A 25676-nucleotide genomic window follows, 5' to 3' on the forward strand; every position below is an offset into this window, starting at 1 on the left:
ATATCAATCCACTCACTGGTGAAGGAAAAACAACACATTTAACTATCTCCTTTGAATCAGTCATGTCACCACCACAGAGGCTGGACTGTTACAGGGAGGAACCCAAGCCCACTTGCTCTCAAACTGCCCCTGATTTACTTGCAGTGGGATGATTAGCAAATAAAGGAAACGATCAGCCAAGCCAACACACTATACAAATACATTTTATTTAGAGATAACCATAGTAAGAAGCACAAATACTTTTTGTTCACCAATTTTCAGATCACACAACTTTAAGTAGTGGAAAAAAACCTGCAGTTAATTACAATTATCTATATAACAGAGCAGTAGTAAAACATCCATTTGTCAGACTGCAGCATGGTTAACGATACTCAGGTGAGAATGTACACAGATCTAGGTATTTTAGAAGTGCATGGGTCATTGCCACATACACTAACGTACTTTTTCAAAGAGCAACATCTTTCTGACATGTGAACACAGTAACCTGGTTAATGCAAGATGGAAAATTAGGCTCTTAATTTGATCTGGAAATGCATCTATTAACAGTTTTCCTCCAAACAGCAAATTAAGAGTTATTTGTGACCGACACATGGAAAGCAATCTGTAAAAATCACTTTTACATTGTCCATGTAGTCAAGCAACGCACAGATTACCTAAAATGATCAGTTCCAGACCGCACCTTCACAGCTCTTCTACCACAGTCATCTTCAGAAAAGTCCAGAGTACTCGACTGCATTTAGTAAGCTGGCAGAGGAGCTGTAATCCAAGTTCCAAACTCTTGCACCCACACCAAATTCTTCCACAAGAGAAATCTCAGTCCTCAAACTTCAAGAACCCCATGTTCCGCCTGCAAGCATGTCAACTGGATCACATATTGCTGGGTTTACTTTTAAATTTCCATCTAAATGGAGGGAAAAGTAGGAAGTGGTACTGATCGGAGAGAGTAGCTGCATTGGTTTAAAGTTGTATTTAACACATAGAACCTGGACTCTTCTCTCCAGTGTGTGTTTCAAACCAAGGAAGTTCAGCAGGTTCTACTGCTCAATGCAATCCCCATTTTGCTTTTAAATAGGTATATAGTGCTGTATGGTGCTTGGGAAAGACCAGCAAGGACTGTTGTGTGGATGATTACACTTAAGGGCAAGAAACAAATTAAATCAGTCGTCAGTTAAACTTCTTCCATTGAAAACAGAGAGAGACAGAGACCGACTCTTGCATTGTAGTTGAGAGGTACATTTTGCATTGATGAACAGAAAACCCCAGTTTACATTGCAACTTTCTGTGAATTAGAACACAGACAAAGCTCCTGTTAAAGCAATTTTTAAAAAAGAAACCCAAAAGCTCAGTTACTGTTCTTCTATTTAAAATTCTTAAACTGCTCCCTCACCTATTCTACCCAGAGATACCTTTCCACTTGGTGTGTGCACAGCTGCTTTTCCTCCCTAAAATTCATGTAAGAAATCCTTGTTTCCGTGTACTTTGGAAGTAGACAAATAATTCTGATGCCTCACAGGATGGGCCCCTGTACCACAATCAGGAGAGTTGAGAAAGTCAGTAGGATTTCATACATATGCAGTGAACCCCAGAATAAACAAGAAAAATAAAAGCCACCAAATTGAGATAGCCAGCAGTACAGGAATCAACTCCTTTATGAAGCAGGAATGAGTTTGGAGCAAAGCCTTTCAGACTGAAAAGGGGATAGAAGTCCAGAGATATCCAGGGCTGAGTCAAATGAATAGGGAGACTGTAAGCAATGCCCCAATTCAGCAAGCTACTGCCTAGGCAAGTAAACTGCAGTAGGGCTTAAACAGGTGCCCCCGGGCTTTGCAGAACTGATCCCCAAACTAGTAAGCCGTGAGAGGACAGGGAACTTGCTCAAGTCCTGAGAGGTAGAGGGTGGCAAGATGGGAGCGAAGCTGGGACAAGAGGCTGAGAATGGAGAGACAGCGTTTTGAACGAGAGTGAGAGAGTCCATCAGAAGTTACTTATCCAGACCTTTTCGGAATAGTCCCACAATCACACCTGCACTGTGAGAGAAGCCCAGAGCAGCCAACTGCAGCTGTAAATCCCAGCTGGCCTGTTATACCCCTGCATGTACAGCTCATGCTGATTCAACAACCAACCAGGTGGAAGGAGCTGCAGACAAGGCCCTTTCACTCCATCATGCCAGCAGGAAGCACATGGAGGTGGCTGGTGGCAGCTGTAAAGCACACTAGTCATAGTCAATCACAAAAACAAAGTGCATTGGTAACCTTGAGTGATGAGGGGGAGAGTGAGTGACCGCTGAGGAAACTGGTTCTTCCCCATGCCATCTTCACATCTAATTTGAAGAGGGATGACCAGCAGTTTCACAAGCTCTGAGAGCAACTAATCTGCAGTCACATAAGCATAAGGCATGATGGAGCAAACCCTCAAGACTTCCATTGCTCAAACACTCCATTACCAGCTCATCTCTGAGCATAGCCAGCCTTTGGCATTACTGCTGGCCAAAGCTCATTATAATAACTTTTGCCTTTTGAGCACAGAGTTAGGGTTTAGCTCATAGACCTACTATAGCACAGTTTTTTTCACAATCCACCAAATACGCAAAAGAAAAAAAGTCTGTGGAGAAAGCCTTTAAATGGGATCAAGTCAGCAGAAAGTCACTGATGCACCCTCCTGGTTTTGCCCTCAATGTAATCTTTAGTTATAACATCGAGTAGCAGCCAAAGATGCCAGTTCTCTGGTTGACTAAACCACCACTGATCAGTTTAACAAACACACTGGGTGCAGACACAGGGCTCCTCCACTTCCTGATCTGCTGACATCCACTGTACAATACAGATGCAAGAGATTCTCAGCTTCTGTAGACTGTGCAGGAATGGAGTCCCCACTTCCAAGGCAGCAGCCAGCCACTGAAGTTTATGGTAAAAGCACAGAGTGCTCTTTCTACAGTGGGCTACAGGTTTTATTATGACTCAATATTTTTTGGACTAGGCAAGCAGCTTTGAACTGATTATTAAAGGTGAACTAGGAAGAAAGGGGAAAAGAGGAAGGTGCTAAAGATTACAAAACAAAGTTAAACCAATCTGTTCTACTCTGAAAAGTGAGTGTGATAAAAACAGGACTTTACTGAATTTGAAGAAACTCAAAAGTTAGCAAGAACTAAAAAGAAAACTCCAGATTAAGTCTGCACTGGGATACAGAGAACAAATACAGTTAGCACAGAAAATATACATACGTTAGAGTTCCTTGACTATGTATTAGTGTCAATACACTGATGACTCATCGTACTGATTCTAAAAACAAAGGTAGCCTCATGGATCAACAGAATGCAATACTACTTCAGTTAATTGTGGATATGCATGCCCATTGAAGGCCACAGCAAAGGAAGAAGTGTTTCTGTTTCCATGCTCTTATGGTCAAATTAACCTTACAGCTCGGAAGGGACAGCTTGCATCAATCACACCATCCTCTGCTATCTGCATAAGAGACAAACTCAGCCTAAATTCCAGATGTCAGTTGGAGTTTAAGATATCCTTTGCCAATTCAGAAAACAAAGCCAAACATGTAATGTCTTTGTATTTAAGAAAAAAAAAAACCAACAACTTCTCAGAGGAGAGAAACAATTTACAAGGTAACTCTGAACACTGAGCCCCATGTACAGACAGGCTGGTTTTCAATACTATCTGCAATTTCCCACTGTCCCATTTGCAAGCTGCATTAATAATTTTGAACAGTTTTACCTTACAATTAAAAATGTGCACTGTAGCATTTGAAGAGAGCTGTTACTACTTCACTTGACAGCTTCTGTGATAGTTCGGGATCCAGTGCTGTTTCTGACACAGCTCGCGACAGAAAAAGCAAGCCGAGAAAGGCTCTGTTAAATGGGTGGAATTGCAAGAGTTGTTAACAAACATCAGAACCTGGCTTTTGTACCTAATCCAGGCATCAGCAAGTCCTGATTTTTTGTTTTGTGTTTTGTTCCCCCCCCCACCCAAGGCTTTGGATCTTATTAAATATAGTTGGGAAAAAAAACCACATTAAAACCAGTTCACTCTAAGACATCCTACCCTCAGGCAACAAGTTGTGATCACCGTACATTGTAAAACACCTTGAGTAGTTTGTGCATCGTATACATCATAGGCAATGGGGAAGATCCAGCATTTGTGTACACATTAACATACACGCAAGCACTGCTAGATGTCACAGGTAAGACTGATCCCAAGACAAACCAGTGCATTGATTTGTGTCTACACCACATCCTAAAGCGAATAGAACAAGTCACAAGTAGCAATACAAACCTGTTGCAACTTCAACATGTACATCTTAGAAAAAGATGATGCATATACCCAGCCCTAAGACAGTGACAAGTTTGTGAGATAACTTTACAAAAATTAAGGTACCAGAAGAGGAAGGCACATTAACCTCTGGTTGGTCTGTTTCGGTATTATTTGGATGAGTCATAGTGATTTATATACCCTGAGACTGTGGGAGGCCTTGAAAAGGAAATGAGACCAGGTGAATGGACAAATAAAAAAGTACAAGTTTAATGAGATTTTAAGATTCAGCACCTGAATTTTCCCTAATAAACAGTCTAGGAAACAAACAGGAGGAACTGGAGCTCCATGCCCGCTCAGAAGGTTATGACATCATAGGAGTAACTGAAACATGGTGGGACAACTCAAAGGACTGGGGGATTGCGATGAACAGTTATAGGCTCTTTCGTAAGGACAGGCAGGGTAGAAGAGGTGGAGGAGTTGCACTCTACATTAAGGAAAACCTCAAATGTATCGAAGTCAACTATGGTGATTGCGACTGCTCTATCGAATGCCTCTGGGTTAAAGTCAGAGGGGTTGTCTTCAAGCAGGACCTCACAGTGGGCATCTGCTACCGACCTCCTAACAACGATGACAGTGCTGATGAAGAGATACTTGGGGCAATAAAGCAAGCTTCTGTCCAACAGAACCTGGTCCTTATGGGTGACTTCAACTACCCAGACATCTGCTGGAAGAACAATACAGCAGCTCGCATGTCATCCACCAAGTTCCCGGAATGCGTAGAGAACTGTTTCCTGATACAAATGCTAGATGGGCCAACCAGGAATGAGGCACTGCTGGACTTGCTATGCACAAACCAAGGAAACCTACTTTGTAGTATCTCGGTTAGTGATAGCCTTGGCTGCCGTGACCACAATATTATGGAGTTCGGGATCCTGCTGAGCGTGCTGAAGGTCAGCTCTAAGACAAGGGGCCTGGAGTTTAGAAGAGCAAACTTCAGCTCGCTCCATGGAAGACAAAGGAGCTAGTGAGTGCTGGGAGTTCTTCAAGAACTCTCTATTGGAAGCACAAAGCCAATTTATCCCCTACAAAGGAAAGGGAAGTAAGCGGAGCAAGAGGCCCCCTTGGCTCAACCATGACCTCCTGGGTCTACTCAAATCCAAAGGGGAAGCACACCAGAAATGGAGAAGTGGAGGACTAGCCACTGAGAACTACAAGGGCATTGCCAGAGAGTGCAGAGATGCAGTCAGAAAAGCAAAAGCCAAGTTAGAATTGAAACTGGCTGTAGACATCAACAATAACAAGAAAGGTTTCTTCAGACATATCAACCATAAGCAGAAACAGAAGGAAAACATAGGGCCACTGTTAAACGGAAAAGGAGAGTCAGTCACCAACGATGCAGAAAAGGCAGAGGTTCTCAACACTTTTCTTCACCTCTATCTTTACCAACACTGTTGCGTCCCAGGCTTTGGGAACAAAATTGCCGATTGATCCAAACACTGACCCACCATCAGTGAAGGAAGAGTTAGTACATGAATTACTACAGGAGCTTGACCCCTACAAATCGATGGGCCCTGACGCCATCCACCCGAGGGTGTTGAGAGAGCTGGCTGACATCATTGTAAGGCCACTCTCCGTAATCTTCGAGAAGTCATGGAGAACGGGGGATGTCCCAGAGGACTGGAGGGAGGCAAATGTTACCCTTATCTACAAGAAAGGCTCGAGGGAGGACCTGGGTAACTATAGGCCCATCAGCCTTACTTCAGTACCTGGGAAAGTTATGGAACGAATCCTCCTGGGGGCCATCACAAGTCAAATGAAGCACGTGATTGGGAAAAAGCCAACACGGCTTCACTAAAGGCAGATCGTGCTTGACAAACCTGGTGGCCTTCTATGACAAAGTGACTTGCCTGGATGACATGGGGCGGGCAGTGGACATTGTCTACCTGGACTTCTCCAAGGCCTTTGATACAGCCCCCCACGGTCTCCTCCTGGAGAAATTGATGCGTTACGGCCTAGACGAGTAGTCTGTGCAGTGGGTGGGGAACTGGCTGACAGGCCGCACCCAAAGGGTGGTGGTAAATAGCTCCTTTTCCAAGTGGCAACCTGTCACAAGTGGAGTCCCCCAGGGATCGATATTGGGCCCAATATTATTCAATATCTTTATAAGTGATCTGGATAACGGCATCAAGTGTAGCCTGATGAAGTTTGCAGACGACACCAAATTGAGTGGGGAAGTAGACACTCCAGAAAGGAGAGCTGCTCTGCAGGAGGATCTGGATAGGCTTGAAGAGTGGGCCAGCAAGAACCTTATGAAGTTCAACAAGGACAAGTGTGAGGTCACGCACCTGGGATAACATAATCCGGGACTGCAGCACAGACTGGGATCCACCTGGCTGGAGAGCAGCTCTGTCAAAAGGGACCTGGGGGTCCTGGTGGACAGGAAGCTCAACATGAGCGAACAGTGTGCTGCTGCGGCCAAGAAGGCCAACAGGATGCTGGGTTGCATCAAAAAGGGCATCGCCAGCAGAGATAAAGCCGTCACCATCCCACTCTACTCAGCGCTTGTCAGGCCACACCTGGAGTACTGTGTCCCGTTCTGGTCCCCGCTATACAAAAAGGATGTGGACAGGCTGGAAGGGGTCCAGAGAAGGGCCACCAAGATGGTCAAAGGACTGGGAAGCCTGCCATATGAGGATAGGCTGGGAGAACTGGGTTTGTTCAGCCTTGAGAAAAGGAGGCTCAGAGGGGAGCTCATCACCATGTACCAGTACTTAACGGGTAGCTACAAAGAAGATGGAGACCCCCTTTTTACACGGAGCCACATGGAGAGGACAAGGGGGAATGGACACAAGTTGCTCTTGGGGAGATTCCGATTGGACACCAGAGGGAAATTTTTCACAGCGAGGACAGTCACCCATTGGAATAATCTCCCCAGGGAAGTGGTTGACTTGGCCACGTTGGACACCTTCAAGGGTCGCCTGGACAGGGTGCTGGGCCATCTTGTCTAGACTGTGCTCTTCCCAGAAAGGTTGGACTAGATGATCCCTGAGGTCCCTTCCAACCTGTGATTCTGTGAAATGTGGGGGAAGAGTCTTTTGGAGTAAATACAGTAAAAAAGGGATTTCAAAACCCCTTCATATAAAGAATCAAGGAGGTTAAAGCAGAAAACTGGTTCAAAAAGGTGTACAAGACTGTTGGAGACCAACAGAAAACTCTGCCAAAAAATAACTTGCGTTTAAATCAGAAATCAATGGCATCACACAATTTTGTTGTTAAAAAAAGGGAAGGAAAAGTGGAAATCTGTGTAAAGATCAGCATTTATAAAGAGTTATCGTTAGCTCCAGAGACCAGCATAATTCCCATGAAGTCCTGATGGAAGGGGGCCTCCTGCCACAAAAAGTTTCGTTCCAGACGAGTCATAGCAGTGGGTGTAAACAGCATTTGGGTAGAAATTTGTGTCAGAAAAATAATTCCTCCAGGTTTCATCATGATTCTGTTAAAGGAAAGTTTAGATTGTTATTGTTGCCAAACAAACCCAAAACCTTGTTGCACAAAAGCAGAAGGTAGCTTCCAGAGCCTAAAAAGGGATCTTTTCTGTTAATACTCCCTGAAGCTTCAGACAGATCGACTTGAAGACACCAGAGTCACCCTGAAGCTTTTTCTGAGGACGTTTGGGCCAAACATTGGAGGGGGGAAGGTGAAGGGTAGGGAAGACAGCAAGTTTCATTAGTTTTTAAAGTTATACCACAATGATACAAAAGATAGAGAGAAGTGAGAAAGCCATTAACTGCTTTATGATAACATACAGGAAATGGAACTCAAGCGCCTGCTATGGCATTACCTTAGGAAGCCACAGTTTCTAAAATTGCACACAATTAAATCTCTCTTACTTTGAGTACCACGTTAGAGTAGCATGTTTTTAAAGGAAGACAACGTATTTTGTGTTTGAGGTTCTGAAAACCAGAAGTTAGGTTACATTCGAAAATATAAAGGTATAAAATCTAGTTCATTTATGAATCCATGCATAAGAAAAGTAGTCAGTATGCCTTACACTCAAGCAACCAACCATCCAATACCTTTTCATAAAGCTTTTGCAGAAAGCAATTCTGCAGCACTTCTTTTCATGATTACAGTTACTGGTTACATGATCGCTGTTTCACTGGGATACATTTCATACAATAGCTCCCATTACTACAAAAAGAACTGGTTTGAGCCCTATGGCTACTCACCAGCCAGCCTTTCCCAGTAGTCAACTTCAAAATTTCACTTCCTCCTAATTTCTGCTTCTGTCCATAGCAGGCACATAGGGGCTTTTCATCCAGGAACCTCTGGGCTCTGATATCGTAAAACAATAAGGAACCTTGCCCCGTTCCCACTGTGATGATGTGCTCATAGAAGCTCACCGATCGAATGCCTGTCAAACAGAGAAGGGACATACAACACAGTAAGGAAGATGGATGCTTTGGCTCTGCAGTGCTGCTTGCTTGATGTCTAATATTTTTAAGAGGAACTACCTACTAGTATTCTCCACAACATATAAGTTTTCCCACTGCTATGCTCCATAGCATCCCATTGATACTATTGAAACAGCAGCTCCAATTACATATACTACTTCCCTTCTCCTCTGAGGCCATCAGCTACACTGATGGTGCATAGTAAGCAGCTTCATTCTCAGCAGGCCCCAGCTCTGCCAGATAAGCAAAGATCATAAGCCATTTAGGATCAAGAGCAGCTTTGTTCTGTCTGCCACAAACCTTTAAGTGAGCACACCATGAGCGCGTACATGGCAACAGAGGAAAGAACATCACATTGGTTTCCTCCATGAGCTCACACCCTACCTGCCAAGCTGTGATAAGTGATTATGTAAGAAAAAATTACTGTCCCAGCTGCCACCAAGTGCATTTTGCTGATCAACAGGCTAGTTGTAGGCAAGTATGACCATAACCACTAGTCAATTTGCTGCTAAGATAGATCAGGCTCTTGAATAATTTTGAAGCTACCCCTGCTCAAATATTCTCACGCAAGCACACCTTATTTTTTTTTATAGCTGGCACCTTTAGCACTTCACCCAGCAATGAAAACGGATTAAGAATCCTACAGCCCAAGCACCACCATATTACACCAGAACATGGGAAGCTACAAGAAGTTTCCAGTCCAAACAAAACATTCTAGCACAATTCAGTGATGCCATTAGATTAAGAAAAAGGAGTAAATTTTGTTTTCACAGAATCTAAATCTGAAGCCTCAGCTAAACAAGGATCCTTTGGAAATAGTCTTGGGGAGATTCTGTATGTAGGAATTTGCAAAGTGTCCTGTCATCTCATCTCTATTTATTGTGCAAAAGGTTTGTTCTGTGTAAGCATTCTTCCCCAAACAACTCTTTACACAGATTAAACCCCAACACATCTATGCTTTTCCTTCCTGCACAACATGAGACACCAGGTTATAAACTCTTCCCTTTCCCCTCTGTATAGAGTCCTAACTAGAAACACATCCTCATTCTTCCACCTCAGCAACCTGATATTACATCCACAACCACCAGCATATGTGACACACACTTAGAACAGGCAAGGTCATATTGTCATGCTCCAGATGTGAGGTGAAGTCTTGGCTGCAGGCTTAATAGATGGGAAACCACTGTGCAAGTCTCACACCTGCTGAAGTAGATTTACCAGATTAGCATAAGAATGTCCACTTTAATTCAGAGAACTACAAATGCATCTGAGCAAGTTGGAGACATCTTCCCCCCCCCATTACAAGGGCCTGGCTCTGGCAAATACATGCAGAGGGCTTAAAGCTTTCTGCAATCAGCAAGAGCAGTCACTTGGATAAGAAGAGAAAGGCACGAGAGGGGACTTCCTCTTATTTTTGCTCCAAAAGTGCTCTTGACAAGCAACCCAGCAGAACACTTAATTAACAAACAGGTGGAGTATGAAAGCAGATGGCATATACTTTTCAATGCAATTTATTAACAAAAAGCTATAAAATGCAGAATGACTGTGGATCTTTCTCTAATAAAAAAAAATTAACTGAAGGAATCTGATGTACCCACTACTAAGAGGATGATTAGAACAGGCTTTCAAGAACAGCACTTCAAATTGGCTTCTAAAGAGCTGAAGTACCTCAGATTAATCATTGGCAAACTAAAAGCACAACTTGTGCCTAGAACTGATCATGGTAAGCTCTCCTACATTCCCAGCACTCTACCACCTGTGGACCTGGACTATTTGGGTCAGCAAATTGAGTCTTGCTCCTGAGAGGCAGGGAGGCTCTACATATCCCAGAAGGAAATGAAGACACAGTAGTGTCCCCTACACAGAGTAGGCACAGAGTCTGTACTGCGCAAGCTCTGTCCACTATGTTAACATTGCTGCCTTCAGGACATAAAGTCAAGGACACACGACATTGCACTGCACACCAGCTGAGCAGAAAGCAGTTGCTCTCACAGATCAAGAACTAGAGTCCAGGGCCTGCACTTCCCTATACAGCTGCTAAGAAAAGCAACACTTACAAGAGGCACTAAAAAGCATTAGCTACCTTCTCACGTAGAGCAGACAGGGTTACACTAGGTAAAAACCACCCCCGGTTCCAGTCTAAGTGTCCTTTCTCTGACCTGCTTTTGTATGCAACACTAACAATCTGAAGTTAACGTGGACTTACTACATTCAGCAGGTACATTTGGAAGCTGAAAGCACATTCAGGTAACACTTCAAAGAACTTAAAAGTCAACCCAGATTTTAGTCCGCAAATCAATAAACAGTCTACTTTCTAGAGGTGCTCACCACTCCAAGTCCCAGTGAGAACAACAGAAAGTTGAAACACTATCTTGGGAATTAAGTGCCTCCACCACCATGCAAAAGAAAAAGATCCGCCTACTATGCAGAACAGAAAACAGCATTGAACAAATGCTTTCTCCAGACATGAACTAGTGCCCCAGAAATACTGCCTACACATAGATCATCCCCCCCAGCAGGGATGATCACATACTCAAGGCAGAAGCTTTCAGCCACCACTGGGCACCACGCTCCAGTGTCTTGGTATTTCTTCCCTATGATACTGAAGGGTGACAGCATCAGGACCTCCACAGAGCCCTCACCGACAGTGGGTCAGGACAAGGGCTGTTGCTGGTAAGATGTTCGGGTGACAACATGAGCTGGTGAAGCACCTTTTCTGCTACAGAAACTTCTCCTGTATCTGAAAAAAGCGGACCCTGACATTTATCTAGACAGCACCATTTGAACTCCAGTAACCATATAAATAAAACTCCTAATCCTTGCCTACATGCATTCTCTTTTGATAACTTGCCCAATGAAGAGATGGATGCCTAGAGCCAAGCTAAATAAGGACTGCAACTTATTAGCCTGGGATTAATATAGTTTAAAATGGGCATCACAGCACAGTGCCTTCTCATGCTTGAAAATAAAAGGGTATGGGAAGAAGCTTATGGGACCATGCACCCTGCAAGCCCTCACACTTGGCCCTGGTGTAAGATTCAATTGGACATACTGCATCCCACATCAGAAAAGGAAAACAGCGCTCAAATCTGCAAACTTTTTTCTTAAAAGAGTGAGCTTTTGTATATTTAAAGCAAATAAATATACACTGAAAATTAAGAGTCTCACTCACGGCTTTAAAATTACAAAGCAAGCATTCCCTCACAGCACAGACTCCCAATATGATAGCACAGAGCAGACAACATGCTATTTTTCCATTCCCAGAGAAAAATGCAAGAATAGACAGTAGTAAGTGGTACGAAGACTGAATTTGCTTTGAGATGAAGTAAAACAGAATAAGACACAGTAAAAAATAAGCAGAAGTAAAACACACACTTAAAAGTTCAGTAATATTTGGATGGTGTACAATTTAGTTGTACAATCATAAAAGCACAAGTGTTGTCTATCACTAGACTTCAGAGTTGCTTTTAAGTTTGGTTTGTTAGTTGCTCAAGGAATACTGTCATAAAAGCAAAACCCATATATGCTATTAATGATTTAGTCTATCACATGAAAAACCCTTCCTATTTATTAAAAGCTTATCTTACTGCAGTCTTAAGAGCTATTTCTACAAGCAAACCATTTGAAGCACACACTTTGACAAATTTCTTACCACTGCCTCGTTCTTTAGAACAGACAGATTTAACATTATGAGAAGGTTGCCTGGGATCCAAAAACGAGACATGAGCCTGTGATCCTACTGCATACACCGACCACTCCTGACCATAAGCCAAACACACGTTCTCCCTGCAGTATGGCAACTTTGTGGAAAGTAACTGGAAACAGAGAAAGACAAATCAATGCATTATGAGAAAAGAACAAAAATGTTAACAGAACAAGTCTGTAAGCTACGTTCAAGAAAGCTGCAGTGAGAAAAAAAAATATGTAGCTAAAAAATAAGTTTGGCACAACAAAAGAGCTAAGAGAAAAGCAACAACCTGACCCAGAGTGTCGTGGTTTAGCGGCAGCTCAGCCCCACACAGTCGCTCGCTCACTCCGCACCGGTAGATGGGGGAGAGAATCAGAAGGGTAACGCTCGTGGGTTGGGATAAGAACAGTTTAATAATTAAAATTAAAAGAAAACAACAGTAGAAATGCAACGTAAAGGAGAACAACGAGAGGCGCAAAGCCCCGGGGGAGGGGGGGGAAGGGAGGGGAGAGGGGGAACGAACCGCCGGAACAAACTGCCCGCGCCGCAGCCGCGCGCCGCCCACCGACCCGACGCCGCGCCGCCTCCGCGCTGGCGCTGCAACTGCCCCCACCTCAATATATTGGTCATGGTGTCACATGGTATGGAATGAACCTGCCATTGGCCAGTCGGGGTCAGCCGCCCCCACCATGGCCCTGCTCCTCCCAGCCCCCCCGCCACGCGGCAGAGCGTGGGAAGCTGGAAAGGTAGCCGACCCCCACAGTGAGGAGAATTAACCCCTTCTCAGCCAAAACCAGCACATTCTCCACCCCTTATTCCATACCATTTACACCATGCCCAGGTCCCATATGATGCAATACAACCATACCAACCACCACCCCTCCCCTTCCCATCCTTTAACATAATACACAGACATCATTCCCTTAGTTCATGGACCTTCCCTGTACAATGTCCATTAAAAATGTCCATTGAGTTCATCCAGTTCATGACTCTGGGCTCCATCTGTTGTATCAGTCTTTCCGGGTGGGAGAGATGGTGTGTGGCGCTGGGTCGCTGCATACCGAGTCAGTCATCGTTCCATCACTGCTGCACGGCTTGTTTCATAGTTGATCTTCCATGGGTTGGGAGGCTCGTACTCTGATATCATTGGTACAACACAGAGGTGACACACAGTATTATATAGCAGTTCACATTGTGCCATTCAGTTCATTGACTGTTTTCACCCAAAATCAAATCCCCTTGAGGCACACATCGGATTTCTCCGTCCTCCCGCATCACCCACCAAGTGCACCCAGGTCCTCGAGCAAAAGCAATCCCACGAATGGGTTTGCCTTTGCCGGAGGCAGGAAGAACCCAGACTGTTTTGCCCAGCATACTTTTTGTGTGCACTACAGGGACTCTATCCCCTTCCACAGTACGTAAGGATTCTGACTGGGCAGGGCCAGCTCGGTTGGCAGATCCCCTCGTATTGACTAACCACGTGGCTTTTGCTAAATGTGTATCCCAGTGCTTGAATGTTCCACCCCCCATTGCTCTCAGTGTAGTTTTTAACAGTCCATTGTACCGTTCAATTTTCCCAGAGGCTGGTGCGTGATAGGGGATGTGATACACCCACTCAATGCCATGCTCTTTGGCCCAGGTGTCTATGAGGCTATTTCGGAAATGAGTTCCGTTGTCTGACTCAATTCTCTCTGGGGTGCCATGTCGCCACAGGACTTGTTTCTCAAGACCCAGGATAGTGTTCCGGGCAGTGGTGTGGGGGACAGGATATGTTTCCAGCCAGCCAGTCGTTGTTTCTACCATTGTAAGCACATGGCGCTTGCCTTGGCGGGTCTGTAGGAGTGTGATATAGTCAATTTGCCAGGCCTCCCCATATTTATATTTCAGCCATCGTCCCCCATACCACAGAGGCTTTACCCGCTTCGCTTGCTTGATTGCAGTGCATGTATCACATTCGTGGATAACCTGTGCAATAATATCCATGGTCAAGTCCACCCCTCGATCACGAGCCCACCTGTATGTTGCATCTCTCCCTTGATGACCTGAGGTGTCATGGGCCCACCGAGCTAGAAATACTTCACCCTTATGCTGCCAGTCCAGATCCACCTCAGCCACTTCAATCTTGGCAGCCTGATCTACCTGCTGATTGTTCCGATGTTCTTCAGTGGCCCGACTCTTGGGGACGTGAGCATCCACATAACGTACCTTTACAACCAGGTTCTCTACCCGGGCAGCAATATCTTGCCACAGTGCGGCAGCCCAGATGGGTTTGCCTCTGCGCTGCCAGTTGCTTTGCTTCCATTGCTGCAGCCAGCCCCACAAGGCATTTGCCACCATCCAGGAGTCAGTATAGAGATAGAGCACTGGCCACTTTTCCCGTTCAGCGATGTCTAAGGCCAGCTGGATGGCCTTTACCTCTGCAAACTGGCTCGATTCACCTTCTCCTTCAGCAGTTTCTGCTACTTGTCTTGAACGACTCCATACAGCAGCCTTCCATCTCCGGTGCTTTCCCACAAGGCGACAGGACCCATCAGTGAACAGGGCGTATTGCTTCTCATTTTCTGGCAGTTGGTTATACAGTGGGGCTTCTTCAGCACGTGTCACCTCCTCCTCTGGTGATAATCCAAAATCTTTGCCTTCTGGCCAGTCCATAATCACTTCCAAGATTCCTGGGCGACTGGGGTTTCCTACTCGAGCCCGCTGGGTAATCAGTGCAACCCATTTACTCCACGTAGCATCAGTTGCATGGTGTGTAGAGGGGATGTTTCCTTTGAACATCCAGCCCAGCACTGGCAGTCGGGGTGCCAGGAGCAACTGTGCTTCAGTACCAACCACTTCTGAAGCAGCTCAAACCCCTTCATATGCTGCCAATATCTCTTTTTCAGTTGGAGTATAGCGGGCTTCGGACCCTCTGTATCCCCGACTCCAAAACCCTAGGGGTCGACCCCGGGTCTCCCCTGGTGCTTTCTGCCAGAGGCTCCAGGTAGGGCCATTCTCCCCAGCTGCAGTGTAGAGCACATTCTTTAAATCTTGTCCTGCCCGGACTGGCCCAAGAGCTACTGCATGGACTATTTCTCGTTTAATCTGTTCAAAGGCTTGTCGTTGCTCAGGGCCCCATTTGAAATCATTCTTTTTCCGGGTCACTTGATAGAGAGGGCTTACAATCAGACTGTAATTTGGAATATGCATTCTCCAAAAACCCACAATGCCCAAGAAAGCTTGTGTTTCCTTTTTGCTAGTTGGTGGAGACATGGCTGCTATTTTGTTGATCACATCCATTGGAATATGACAACGACCATCTTGCGATTTGATTCCTAAGAACTGGATTTCTCGTGCAGGTCCCTTCACCTTACTTTGTTTTATGGCAAAATCAGCTTTCAGAAGGATTTGGACTATTTTCTCTCCTTTCTCAAAAACTTCTTCCGCTGTGTTGCCCCACACAATGATGTCATCAATGTACTGAAGGTGTTCTGGAGCTTCTCCCTGTTCCAGTACAGTCTGAATCAGTCCATGGCAAATGGTAGGACTGTGTTTCCACCCCTGGGGCAGTCGATTCCAGGTGTACTGGACCCCACTCCAACTAAAAACAAACTGTGGCCTGCACTCTGCTGCCAGAGGGATTGAGAAGAATGCATTAGCAATATCAATTGTGGCATACCACTTGGCCGCCTTTGACTCCAGTTCGTATTGAAGTTCTAGCATGTCTGGCACAGCAGCACTCAACAGTGGAGTGACTTCATTCAGGCCACGATAGTCTACTGTTAGTCTCCACTCTCCATTAGACTTCCGGACTGGCCATATGGGGCTGTTAAAGGGTGAGTGGGTCTTACTGATGACTCCTTGGCTCCTCAGTTGGTGAATGAGTTTATGGATGGGGATCAGAGAGTCTCTGTTGGTGCGATATTGCCACCAGTGCACTGTTGTGGTGGCGATTGGCACCTGTTGTTCTTTGACCTTCAGCAACCCCACCACAGAAGGGTCCTTTGAGAGACCGGGCAAGGTAGACAGCTGTTCAGTTTCCTCCGTCTCCAAGGCAGCTACACCAAAAGCCCACTTGTAACCTTTTGGGTCCTTGAAATACCCTCTCCTGAGGTAGTCTATGCCAAGGATGCACGGAGCCTCGGGGCCAGTCACAATGGGGTGCTTCTGCCACTCATTCCCAGTTAGGCTCACTTCGGCCTCCAATACAGTTAGCTCTTGGGATCCCCCTGTCACTCCAGCAATGCTGATGGGTTCTGCCCCTATATAGTTCGATGGCATTAAGGTGCACTGTGCGCCGGTGTCCACTAAAGCTTTATACTCCTGTGGGTCGGATGTGCCAGGCCATCGGATCCACACAGTCCAGTAAGCCCGGTTATCCCTTTCCTCCACCCGGCTGGAGGCAGGGCCCCTCTAGTCCTGATCATGGCAGTCACAACTCACTTCCTGCAAATGTGAATCAGGAGTCCCTCTATTACACTTAGAAATAAAATCTGCGCTTCTACTCCTCTGTCTGGGGACTTGTTCACTGGAAATTGGAGCAGCGGCTTTCCTGGAAGAGCCCCCCTGAGTGACTGTTCTTCCTTGCAGTTCATGCACTCGTGCCTGTAGGGTCGAGGTAGGCTTGCCATCCCACCTCATCATGTCCTCTCCGTGGTCACGCAGGTAGAACCATAGGGTGGCCCGTGGTGTGTATCCCCTTCTTTGAGCCAAAGGACGCTTATTCCTAACAGCTGAGACACTGCTCTGTCGAGGTGGGGAGTAGGACAGATCTTCTTTGAGTTGCTGGACCTCTTGGGATAGTTTCTCCACAGCAGAGACAAGCGAGGAAGAGATATTTGTGTCGTAATCTCGGAGTTTATCTATCACCTCTGCCACCGTTGGTGTCTCGTCATCTTTCCAGGACATCACTGCCAATGAGTTTGCATGCGAAGATGGTGCGCTCCGTACAAACTTCCGCCACATGGGTCGTGTGCACTCGGCTTCATCTGGATCTTTGGATGACCGTTGATCGTCCAGGTCACCATAAATCACCTCAAGCACAGCTAATTCCCTTAGATACTGGATGCCTTTCTCCATAGTTGTCCATTTTCCTGGGCGATATGTAACATCTTCTTTAAAGGGATACCTTTCCTTCACTCCAGACAGGAGTCGCCTCCAGAGGCTGAGGGCTTGTGGCTTTTTTCCTATTGCTTTGTCAACGCCCCCTTCCCCAGAAAGGGATCCCAATTGTTTGGCTTCTTTTCCCTCTAGTTCCAGGCTACTGGCCCCATTATCCCAGCATCGGAGCAGCCAGGTGACAATGTGCTCACCTGAACGATGGCTATAATCTTTTCGCATATCTCACAACTCGCTTAAGGACAGGGATCGGGTGGTCTCTATTTCATTTATGACTTCTCCCTCCTCTCCCCGCGATGGCCCTGGTTCTTCATCATCCCGTTCTAAACGAGTTGATGTCCGCTTCCAATATTTTGTCTTGTGTATGGGGGCAACTGATACTGGTACGGGTTTATTTTCTGAGCTAGCTCTGGTACTTGTTGTGGGGGTTTGAGTGGCTGCAGTGCCTGTTGTCCGGGCTGGATTGTCTACAGTGCCAGTCACTTTGCATTTCAATCCAGAGACATTCTCTTCCCCCTGGGGGCATTGAATGCTGTTGAGCAGGGCTCGGTATGCATGGGCCAGACCCCAGCATGTTGCAGTTATCTGTGTCTCTCTGGAGTTCCCAGCGTAACAACATACATCCTCCAAATATTCTACTAGTTTTTTAGGATTCTGCACTTGTTCGGGGGTGAAACTCCAAAACACTGGGGGTGCCCACTGCCCTAGGTATTTGCCCATGCCCTGCCACTCGTAACTATCAAGCCTTGGGGCAGATTTCTGGGTGATATTCTTAAGTTGCTTAGTCAAAACCAAAACAACATGCCCAAAAACTAACAATAAGTGCACCTTAACCACCCAAGGATGTTCAAGATACAAAGACATTGTTGTAACAAAGGCACAGACATCATAGAACAAAGTTGCAAAGGTACTATTCTGTATTTCCTCCATATAAAATCTCTCAGAGGAGGAGGTATAATTGCTAATTGCCTCAACAAGGTGGTATCCAAAGTACAGTAACGGTTTCAGCAAAAACCCCAAATACCAGATAAAGCTGAAAACGAGTGTTTGTATAACAAATCTTGTAGGCAAAACATTACTAATCACAGCAGAACACAGCAGACTCAACAAACCAACACCGATTTTTAACACCAACTGCAAAAAAGACAACATGGTGCTGTGACCAGCAGCTGTTGTTATCTCCAACCCTTGAGCCCCACGTTGGGCGCCAAAAAGACTGTCGTGGTTTAGCGGCAGCTCAGCCCCACACAGTCGCTCGCTCACTCCCCACCGGTAGATGGGGGAGAGAATCAGAAGGGTAACGCTCGTGGGTTGGGATAAGAACAGTTTAATAATTAAAATTAAAAGAAAACAACAGTAGAAATGCAATGTAAAGGAGAACAACGAGAGGCGCAAAGCCCCGGGGGAGGGGGAAGGGAGGGGAGAGGGGGAACGAACCGCCGGAACAAACTGCCCGCGCCGCCTCCGCGCTGGCGCTGCAACTGCCCCCACCTCAATATATTGGTCATGGTGTCACATGGTATGGAATGAACCTGCCATTGGCCAGTCGGGGTCAGCCGCCCCCACCATGGCCCTGCTCCTCCCAGCCCCCCCGCCACGCGGCAGAGCGCGGGAAGCTGGAAAGGTAGCCGACCCCCACAGTGAGGAGAATTAACCCCTTCTCAGCCAAAACCAGCACACAGAGAAAAAAAAAAAACAAACCACCACTGAAGGAAATTGGATGCCTTATCTGAACCAAATGGAGATGATAAAGGCTGAAGCCAAGTATTATGCAAAGAACAATGGATGTTTTGGTAAATTGTTTTACATCTTTCTAAGCTGCTGTTATTTCTTCAGCAGGCGTACAGAGACATCAGCTCTCAGTTAAAAAGCTTACTTCATACACTAGTATAGATCTTCAATTGCACTTTAAGTGCAACTTCCTTTATGAACACTGCTGCTAATCAAGTATCCATCATACCCTATGGAACAGTTCACTTCAGCTCACCCAGAACTGGCAGAAAGCTAAGAGCACCTCCCACCCTCCAAAATAAGGGGAGTTTCTCTCCAAGTTCTAATTTTTAGGACATTTCATTTTACATAAAGCTTTTAAGTGTTTTTGTAAAACACCGCTGCTCTTCAAGCATTTAAAGGAGATGAAGACTAGTGAACAGCCTTAACTGCTAGGGAATTTTTGAAATTTTACACCAACAAACAGAAAAGCACCTTTGATAGCATGTGCTCTGCTTTCCAAAGATGAAAATACCCATCTAGGGACACAGCTCCCAGTTCCTATGAATTAAAAAAAAAAAAGTGAGTTAGTTTCTGTATTATAGATGTCCTTACAAACTCACACTCTACTAGGCAGGTTGCATGCTCCAGATTGAATTCATCCATAATCCTGTACATGCTTAATCAAGATAAATTTTCATTTTACATTGATCTTGATAGAATGCAATATAAGCACAAAGGTGCCAGGTAGAATAAGAATTAATAAAACTGTAAATAACCAAAAATCATTTTCAAAAAGTACAGATCTTGTTAGACACTCAAATAATGAATTATTAGACAGTACAAGCTGGGGTTGGCAATTCTCTACAGCAGCTCCTACACTGATTCTGACCCTGAAGTAAACATTTCTTTCCAGGCACTACTCTACTGAAAAAGGCTACACGAAGCCTCCAACACAGAGGAGTAATTAACAGCTGTAGTGAAAAATAAAGCCTGCAGGAGCACCATGCTTCTGATAGCACACCCACCTTTGCTTCAGACCCTCCCTGTTCTTTGAGGGCAGAAAGAAAAGTAGTGGGGGATGAATTGCTACTCCCACTTGCCCCGGTACAATTAACCTCTAGCAATAACAAGAGATCAGCATGGGGGAGGTTAACATTTACTGTTTGTCAAATGCCAACAAAATAACACCAAAGCAAGCACTAGTGCCTGCCTTGTGTGTCAGTCACCTCACTTTGCTGAGCAATCCAGTAACAATTCAGCCATCAAAACAGCAACCCACAAGAAAACTGTTCCTTCTGAAAACATCCGATTTTTTTTTTCTACTGGACTTCTCCAATCACTTGGGGCAGAAGCAGACATAGTAGATAAAGGCGACCATCTCATATGAGAAAGATGCAAAAGGATCAGGGAAAAAAATATTAGGTTGCTTATCCAGTAATGTGGTTTAGATTACTTTTTTTTCTAATACATATGGACAGCTTCAGGACTTTTCAACTGTCTTGCTTATCTTACTGACCTTGTTCTTATTGTTGAAAGCCAATGCTCGGACTTTACAGTTGTCAGGATTGGTGTTCTCCTTGGGGATATCCTTCAGAGCCCTGTGTGTTATGTGGGCATAGACAGGAACTTGAGAGAGATTATGCCTGGCATCACTTTTGGACAGCACATCTTCTGTGACTTCCCAGAGACCCATTGAACCATCCCGGGAACCTGAATAAATAGTCCATAACAGCATTTCACATATACATAATTCCCCTTTTTTTAAAAAAAGAAACTGTAATAAACAATAGGGTCTGAAAGAAAGGAAGGATACTATTACTATTAATTTAATCTAACTGAACACGCTGTTGGTGTCTATATATTGTTATTAACGAAAACATGATTTTACTGAGCTGTAAAGTTCATAACATTGTGAATTCATTGTCAACCAGTTTGTCTACATGGTTTCCAAGTAGCTAAATCACCTCATCTGTTTTCAAACTGATTAGGATGCATCAAAACCCACAATCCTGTACAACAATCACCATTAGAGAGTCACATGTATAATAAACTCAGAGGTGACTGAATAGCCTATATGTTCAGCCTGGCTTACCAAGGCTGAGACTGACAGAGTCTGTTAAGCCAATACAAAAACCGCCAAGAAAACTCAGTTATATTTACACCAATTTTGGATCATTTGATTTCTACCAGTATGCTTATGGATATGTACACACACATCTGTGAACTGAACAGAAGCAGCTATTTCAAACCACAATTTGTATCAAATTGTTCTTAAATATTTTTTTAAAACCCATGCAACCTTTCATTTAAAGAATGTAACACAGGAACTGAGGCCAAAGAAGCAAGAACTCATTTTTCTATTGAATTTGAAGATATTAATCCAAAATATGAATCAATAAGAGTAATAATACTGGATGAAGAAAGCTAAATGTCTTTGGTTCACAGATCAGCACAGGCTTAATCCAAGGTCCTATACCCATCCCTTCTGATGTTTAAGCAACTCACTTCCATCTAAGTCAGCTCTGACAGATTTGACACGTACCTCAATTTCTTCCCTACACAACATGCCTTAATATTTTTTTAATGCAAATATTTGGGTTGGAGAGTTGCAAGGATCAACTTTTATATTAAATTCAAAAATCAAACTCCAGGATTAGCTTTGTTTTGTTTTTTTTTAAATTATTACTGAACTAACAATTCAAGTATTTAAATTCTATAGGAGACTTACAATTTTCTGTCACCTGCAGTTTGACACCTCCCTGTACAGAATACTACATCCTGTCAGCACAGAAAGCCAGTAAACCACTACATTAATGCAACAGCATATTAGTATTGCTGCCTTTACCCAAGTAATACTTTATGAAGTTACACTGATTATCCAACTAGTTACTAAGAAGTCAGTAACTGACCTATTCTATTACAGCCTTCTATATTAACTGCCATAGTATGTGTGATACATATACATACACACACAACTTTACTGATAGTTTGATAAAACAAACTGAGCTTTCATTAATCAGTCTTTCATAGGATTTCAGGAAACCTAAACTGCTCTGCCATATTCCAAAGTTATTAACTGATAACCAATACCCCTCTTCAAATTCTTCTTGTGTGGAATCCTTCCTTTCAATCCACTGTGTTTAGACACCCTCTCACGGCAACACCTACTGTAAAGACAGTAGTGCTCCTTCTAATGTGGGGGGGTATGTGTGTGTGTATATCAAATCTAGACCAGGGCCCTACAAATAAAGCAAAGCACTGTATTAAGACTGAGAATGGTTTAAATAGGCAAAGTAGTTCCAAGTGGCTTCAAATACCTTGATAAAGGTGCTTCCCTAAGACCTATCAAGTGCTGTACACCAGTGTCCTGGTTTCACCTGAGACAGAGTTAAATTTCTTCATAGTAGTAGTATGGGGCTATGTTTTGCATTTGTGCTGGAAACAGTGGTGATAATGCAGAGATGCTTTAGTTGTTGCTAAGTAGCGCTTACACTGGTCAAGGACTTTTTCAGCTCCCCATGCTCTGCCGGGTGCACAAGAAGCTGGGAGGGGACACAGCCAGGACAGCTGACCCCGACTGACCAATGGGGCATTCCATACCATATGACATCATGCTCAGTACATAAAGCTGGGGGAAGGAGGAAGGGGGGGACGTTTGGAGTGATGGCGTTTGTCTTCCCAAGTAACCGTTACGTGTGACGGAGCCCTGCTTTTCTGGAGATGGCTGAACACCTGCCCGCCCATGGGAAGGAGTGAATGAATTCCTTGTTTTGCTTTGCTTACACATGCAGCTTTTGCTTTACCTGTTAAACTGTCTTTATCTCAACCCAGGAGTTTTCTCACTTTTACCCTTCCGATTCTCTCCCCCATCCCACTGTGGGGGGAGTGAGTGAACGGCTGCATGGTGCTTGGTTGCTGACTGGGGCTCAACCACAACAACCAGTATAAAATTCCGGGAAAAAGATTTAAAAATTGACTTTACCAGAAACAGCCATAGTATCACTGATCCATGCAATTGAAAATATCCAGTCCTTATGTCCATCCTAAAAGAAAAAAAAAAAAAAAGACGACAGATTTTCCATGCCATTATATTCTAGAGTGGTCTCAAAGCAGACAAGTATCAGTCACTTGGGTTTTTTTAGTACAAACTCATAAGGGCAGACCTACATTAAAAACATACAGATAAGATTCCAGTATCAAGCTGGAGCAGTTTAAGTACCTAATGGTAATTTTAACTTATTCTTTATTTTGAGGTGTATAATTAGTGTAGAGCAATTAGGTGATGGAAAAACAGGTCTCTGGCCAAGGACAAATTGATATCAATTCTAAGGACTTGGTTTTCCATTTTGAAAGCAGCATTCTTTACTTCTGTGAAGTAGCTACATACTTTTATTTGAGCAAATGCACATCCCTACTATAAAAAGCAACCAAAACATTATGTTTACAAAATATGACCTACAGATTAATTTTTCAAGACTATTACTTAAAAAAAAAAAATATCTTTTCTTTAGCAGGTGAAAAACCTGTGAGGAACAAAAAGACCATAAGGCTCTAGTTCCGTTTGAAAAGCTTCAGTCACAGCAGTACACAAATGAATAATAAGTCATACAAATCTTTGGAGTCAAGCCTTTCTGCAGCTGGTTATCTGCTGCTGCAGAAACCAACCTGACCTCTGCTGTTGTAGTTAATATCTATGTGAAGTCCTGAATCAAGAAGTGCTTACAGGACACCACTATACTTATTTCAACCTTTTCCTTTTTAAGACTAGCTATTTTAAAGACACCTCATGATGTTTCAGAAATATAAGCAGTCTATCAAACTGCCATAAACCACTGGGTTAGAATTAATCCTCAAAGCCAAGTTCCGCTTCTGGACTAATACATACATAAACTGCACTGAAGAAGGGGAAAACTTGAACAACTTGTACCATCTTTTCAATTTTTCAAAAGAGCTTTTTCAGTAAAACTAGTTTCAGAGGTCACCACCACAATTAGACTTTAACAATTAAGATTTTGTTACATTTTCAATGCTTAAAAGTAATCTGAAGTAGACCTGAATGAGGGTGAGAAAGAAATCTGACTCAGAACCCTGAGAATCATCTGACATGTCTGTGTACTCACTCATATTTAAGATATCTTGTCAAAAAAGACTACTTAATCAGGAAATTTTCAAGCTTTCAGAAATTCACTCTCCATTAACAAGACTCCCAAATCTTAATCTCGCTCTGACCTTATGCACTTCAAAGCAGTAATTCTTGTAAGCGACAGAATAAACTTTCCCCAAATACTCCCACTTACATCTCCCACACAGACAGGATCAAGTGTAGGCAGACGATAAATTGCAAGACTGTTGGGGTTGTCTCCACCTGTGGCCAGAAGGGTCCTTGAGAGATTGAGCTCAATGGCGTGAATACCACAACCCTGCTGGTTCACCATGCCGGGTTCACGATCTTTCAGAATAGGAATCTTGGTAATTTGACCAGTCTGGACATCTACCACAAATAACTGGGAAAAAAAACCAGGAGATGTAAGTCATTATCAAACAGATAAGAAAAACAAGATGGTCAAATATCCTCCCTATTTTTAACTGACATTCTTTTAAAGTTGGAATCCACAAAATGCTGCAAGTATGGTTGAAAAAAATGCATAAGTTCCTTCTTTTAAGAACTAAACTAACCTAATTACAGTGGGTTTTATTTTAATCATCCCATTTGGTTTTCACAGCAATGGAAGAGAGAAGAGAAATTTGTCATGGGAAGTTTTCCATTTAACAGAACCCTTGAATCTAAAACTCTTTTCCCTGTTCAATACCATGACAAAATAATATTGTTTTCCAGTTTCCCTGTAGAGCAGTGAGAGAGAGACCCACCTCAAAACAGCCAGTAAGGCCCAGGGAGCTTAGCACAAGTCTCCTGCCTCCCAGATAAGATACCTACCATGAAGTTTTGGCTTTGGCAAACTGACACTTTATAAATTTATATAATTGAAGTTTAGTTTCTAGTGATACACAGAGAATAGTAACTAAATATAGTTGGCTCAGTTGGGAGGGATCCTGTGGGATGCCTCCATGGAAGACAAAGGAGCTAGTGAGTGCTGGGAGTTCTTCAAGAACTCTCTATTGGAAGCACAAAGCCAATTTATCCCCTACAAAGGAAAGGGAAGTAAGCGGAGCAAGAGGCCCCCTTGGCTCAACCATGACCTCCTGGGTCTACTCAAATCCAAAAGGGAAGCACACCAGAAATGGAGAAGTGGAGGACTAGCCACTGAGAACTACAAGGGCATTGCCAGAGAGTGCAGAGATGCAGTCAGAAAAGCAAAAGCCAAGTTAGAATTGAAACTGGCTGTAGACATCAACAATAACAAGAAAGGTTTCTTCAGACATATCAACCATAAGCAGAAACAGAAGGAAAACATAGGGCCACTGTTAAACGGAAAAGGAGAGTCAGTCACCAACGATGCAGAA

At 44.0% G+C, this 25676-nt stretch overlaps 2 protein-coding genes across 3 annotated transcripts in view; one reads left to right on the forward strand and one right to left on the reverse strand.

Moving 5' to 3' along the window:
• LOC135310816 (ubiquilin-1-like) overlaps positions 1 to 25676 on the forward strand; it is a 140893-nt gene that overhangs the window by 88747 nt on the left and 26470 nt on the right. The gene's annotated exons all lie outside the window — the stretch shown is intronic.
• Positions 188 to 24787, reverse strand: LOC135310803 (DDB1- and CUL4-associated factor 12). Of its 2 annotated transcripts, none has more exons than XM_064439787.1 (7): positions 24512 to 24786; positions 23197 to 23257; positions 20731 to 20924; positions 19707 to 19772; positions 12369 to 12531; positions 8492 to 8676; positions 188 to 1279 (listed from the first exon to the last, which is right to left on the reverse strand). In XM_064439787.1, exons 1-7 carry the CDS (start codon positions 24647 to 24649, stop codon positions 1265 to 1267), a joined length of 822 nt encoding a protein of 273 aa, XP_064295857.1. In that variant the 5' UTR covers positions 24650 to 24786; the 3' UTR covers positions 188 to 1264. The 2 variants fall into 2 exon arrangements, with proteins under 2 accessions (XP_064295857.1, XP_064295855.1); XM_064439785.1 differs by lacking the exon at positions 188 to 1279 and adding an exon at positions 4013 to 7755 and having other exon boundaries at positions 24512 to 24787.

The sequence above is a fragment of the Phalacrocorax carbo genome, assembly GCF_963921805.1.
Source record: "Phalacrocorax carbo chromosome W unlocalized genomic scaffold, bPhaCar2.1 SUPER_W_unloc_1, whole genome shotgun sequence".
NCBI classification, from domain to species: Eukaryota; Metazoa; Chordata; class Aves; order Suliformes; family Phalacrocoracidae; genus Phalacrocorax; species Phalacrocorax carbo.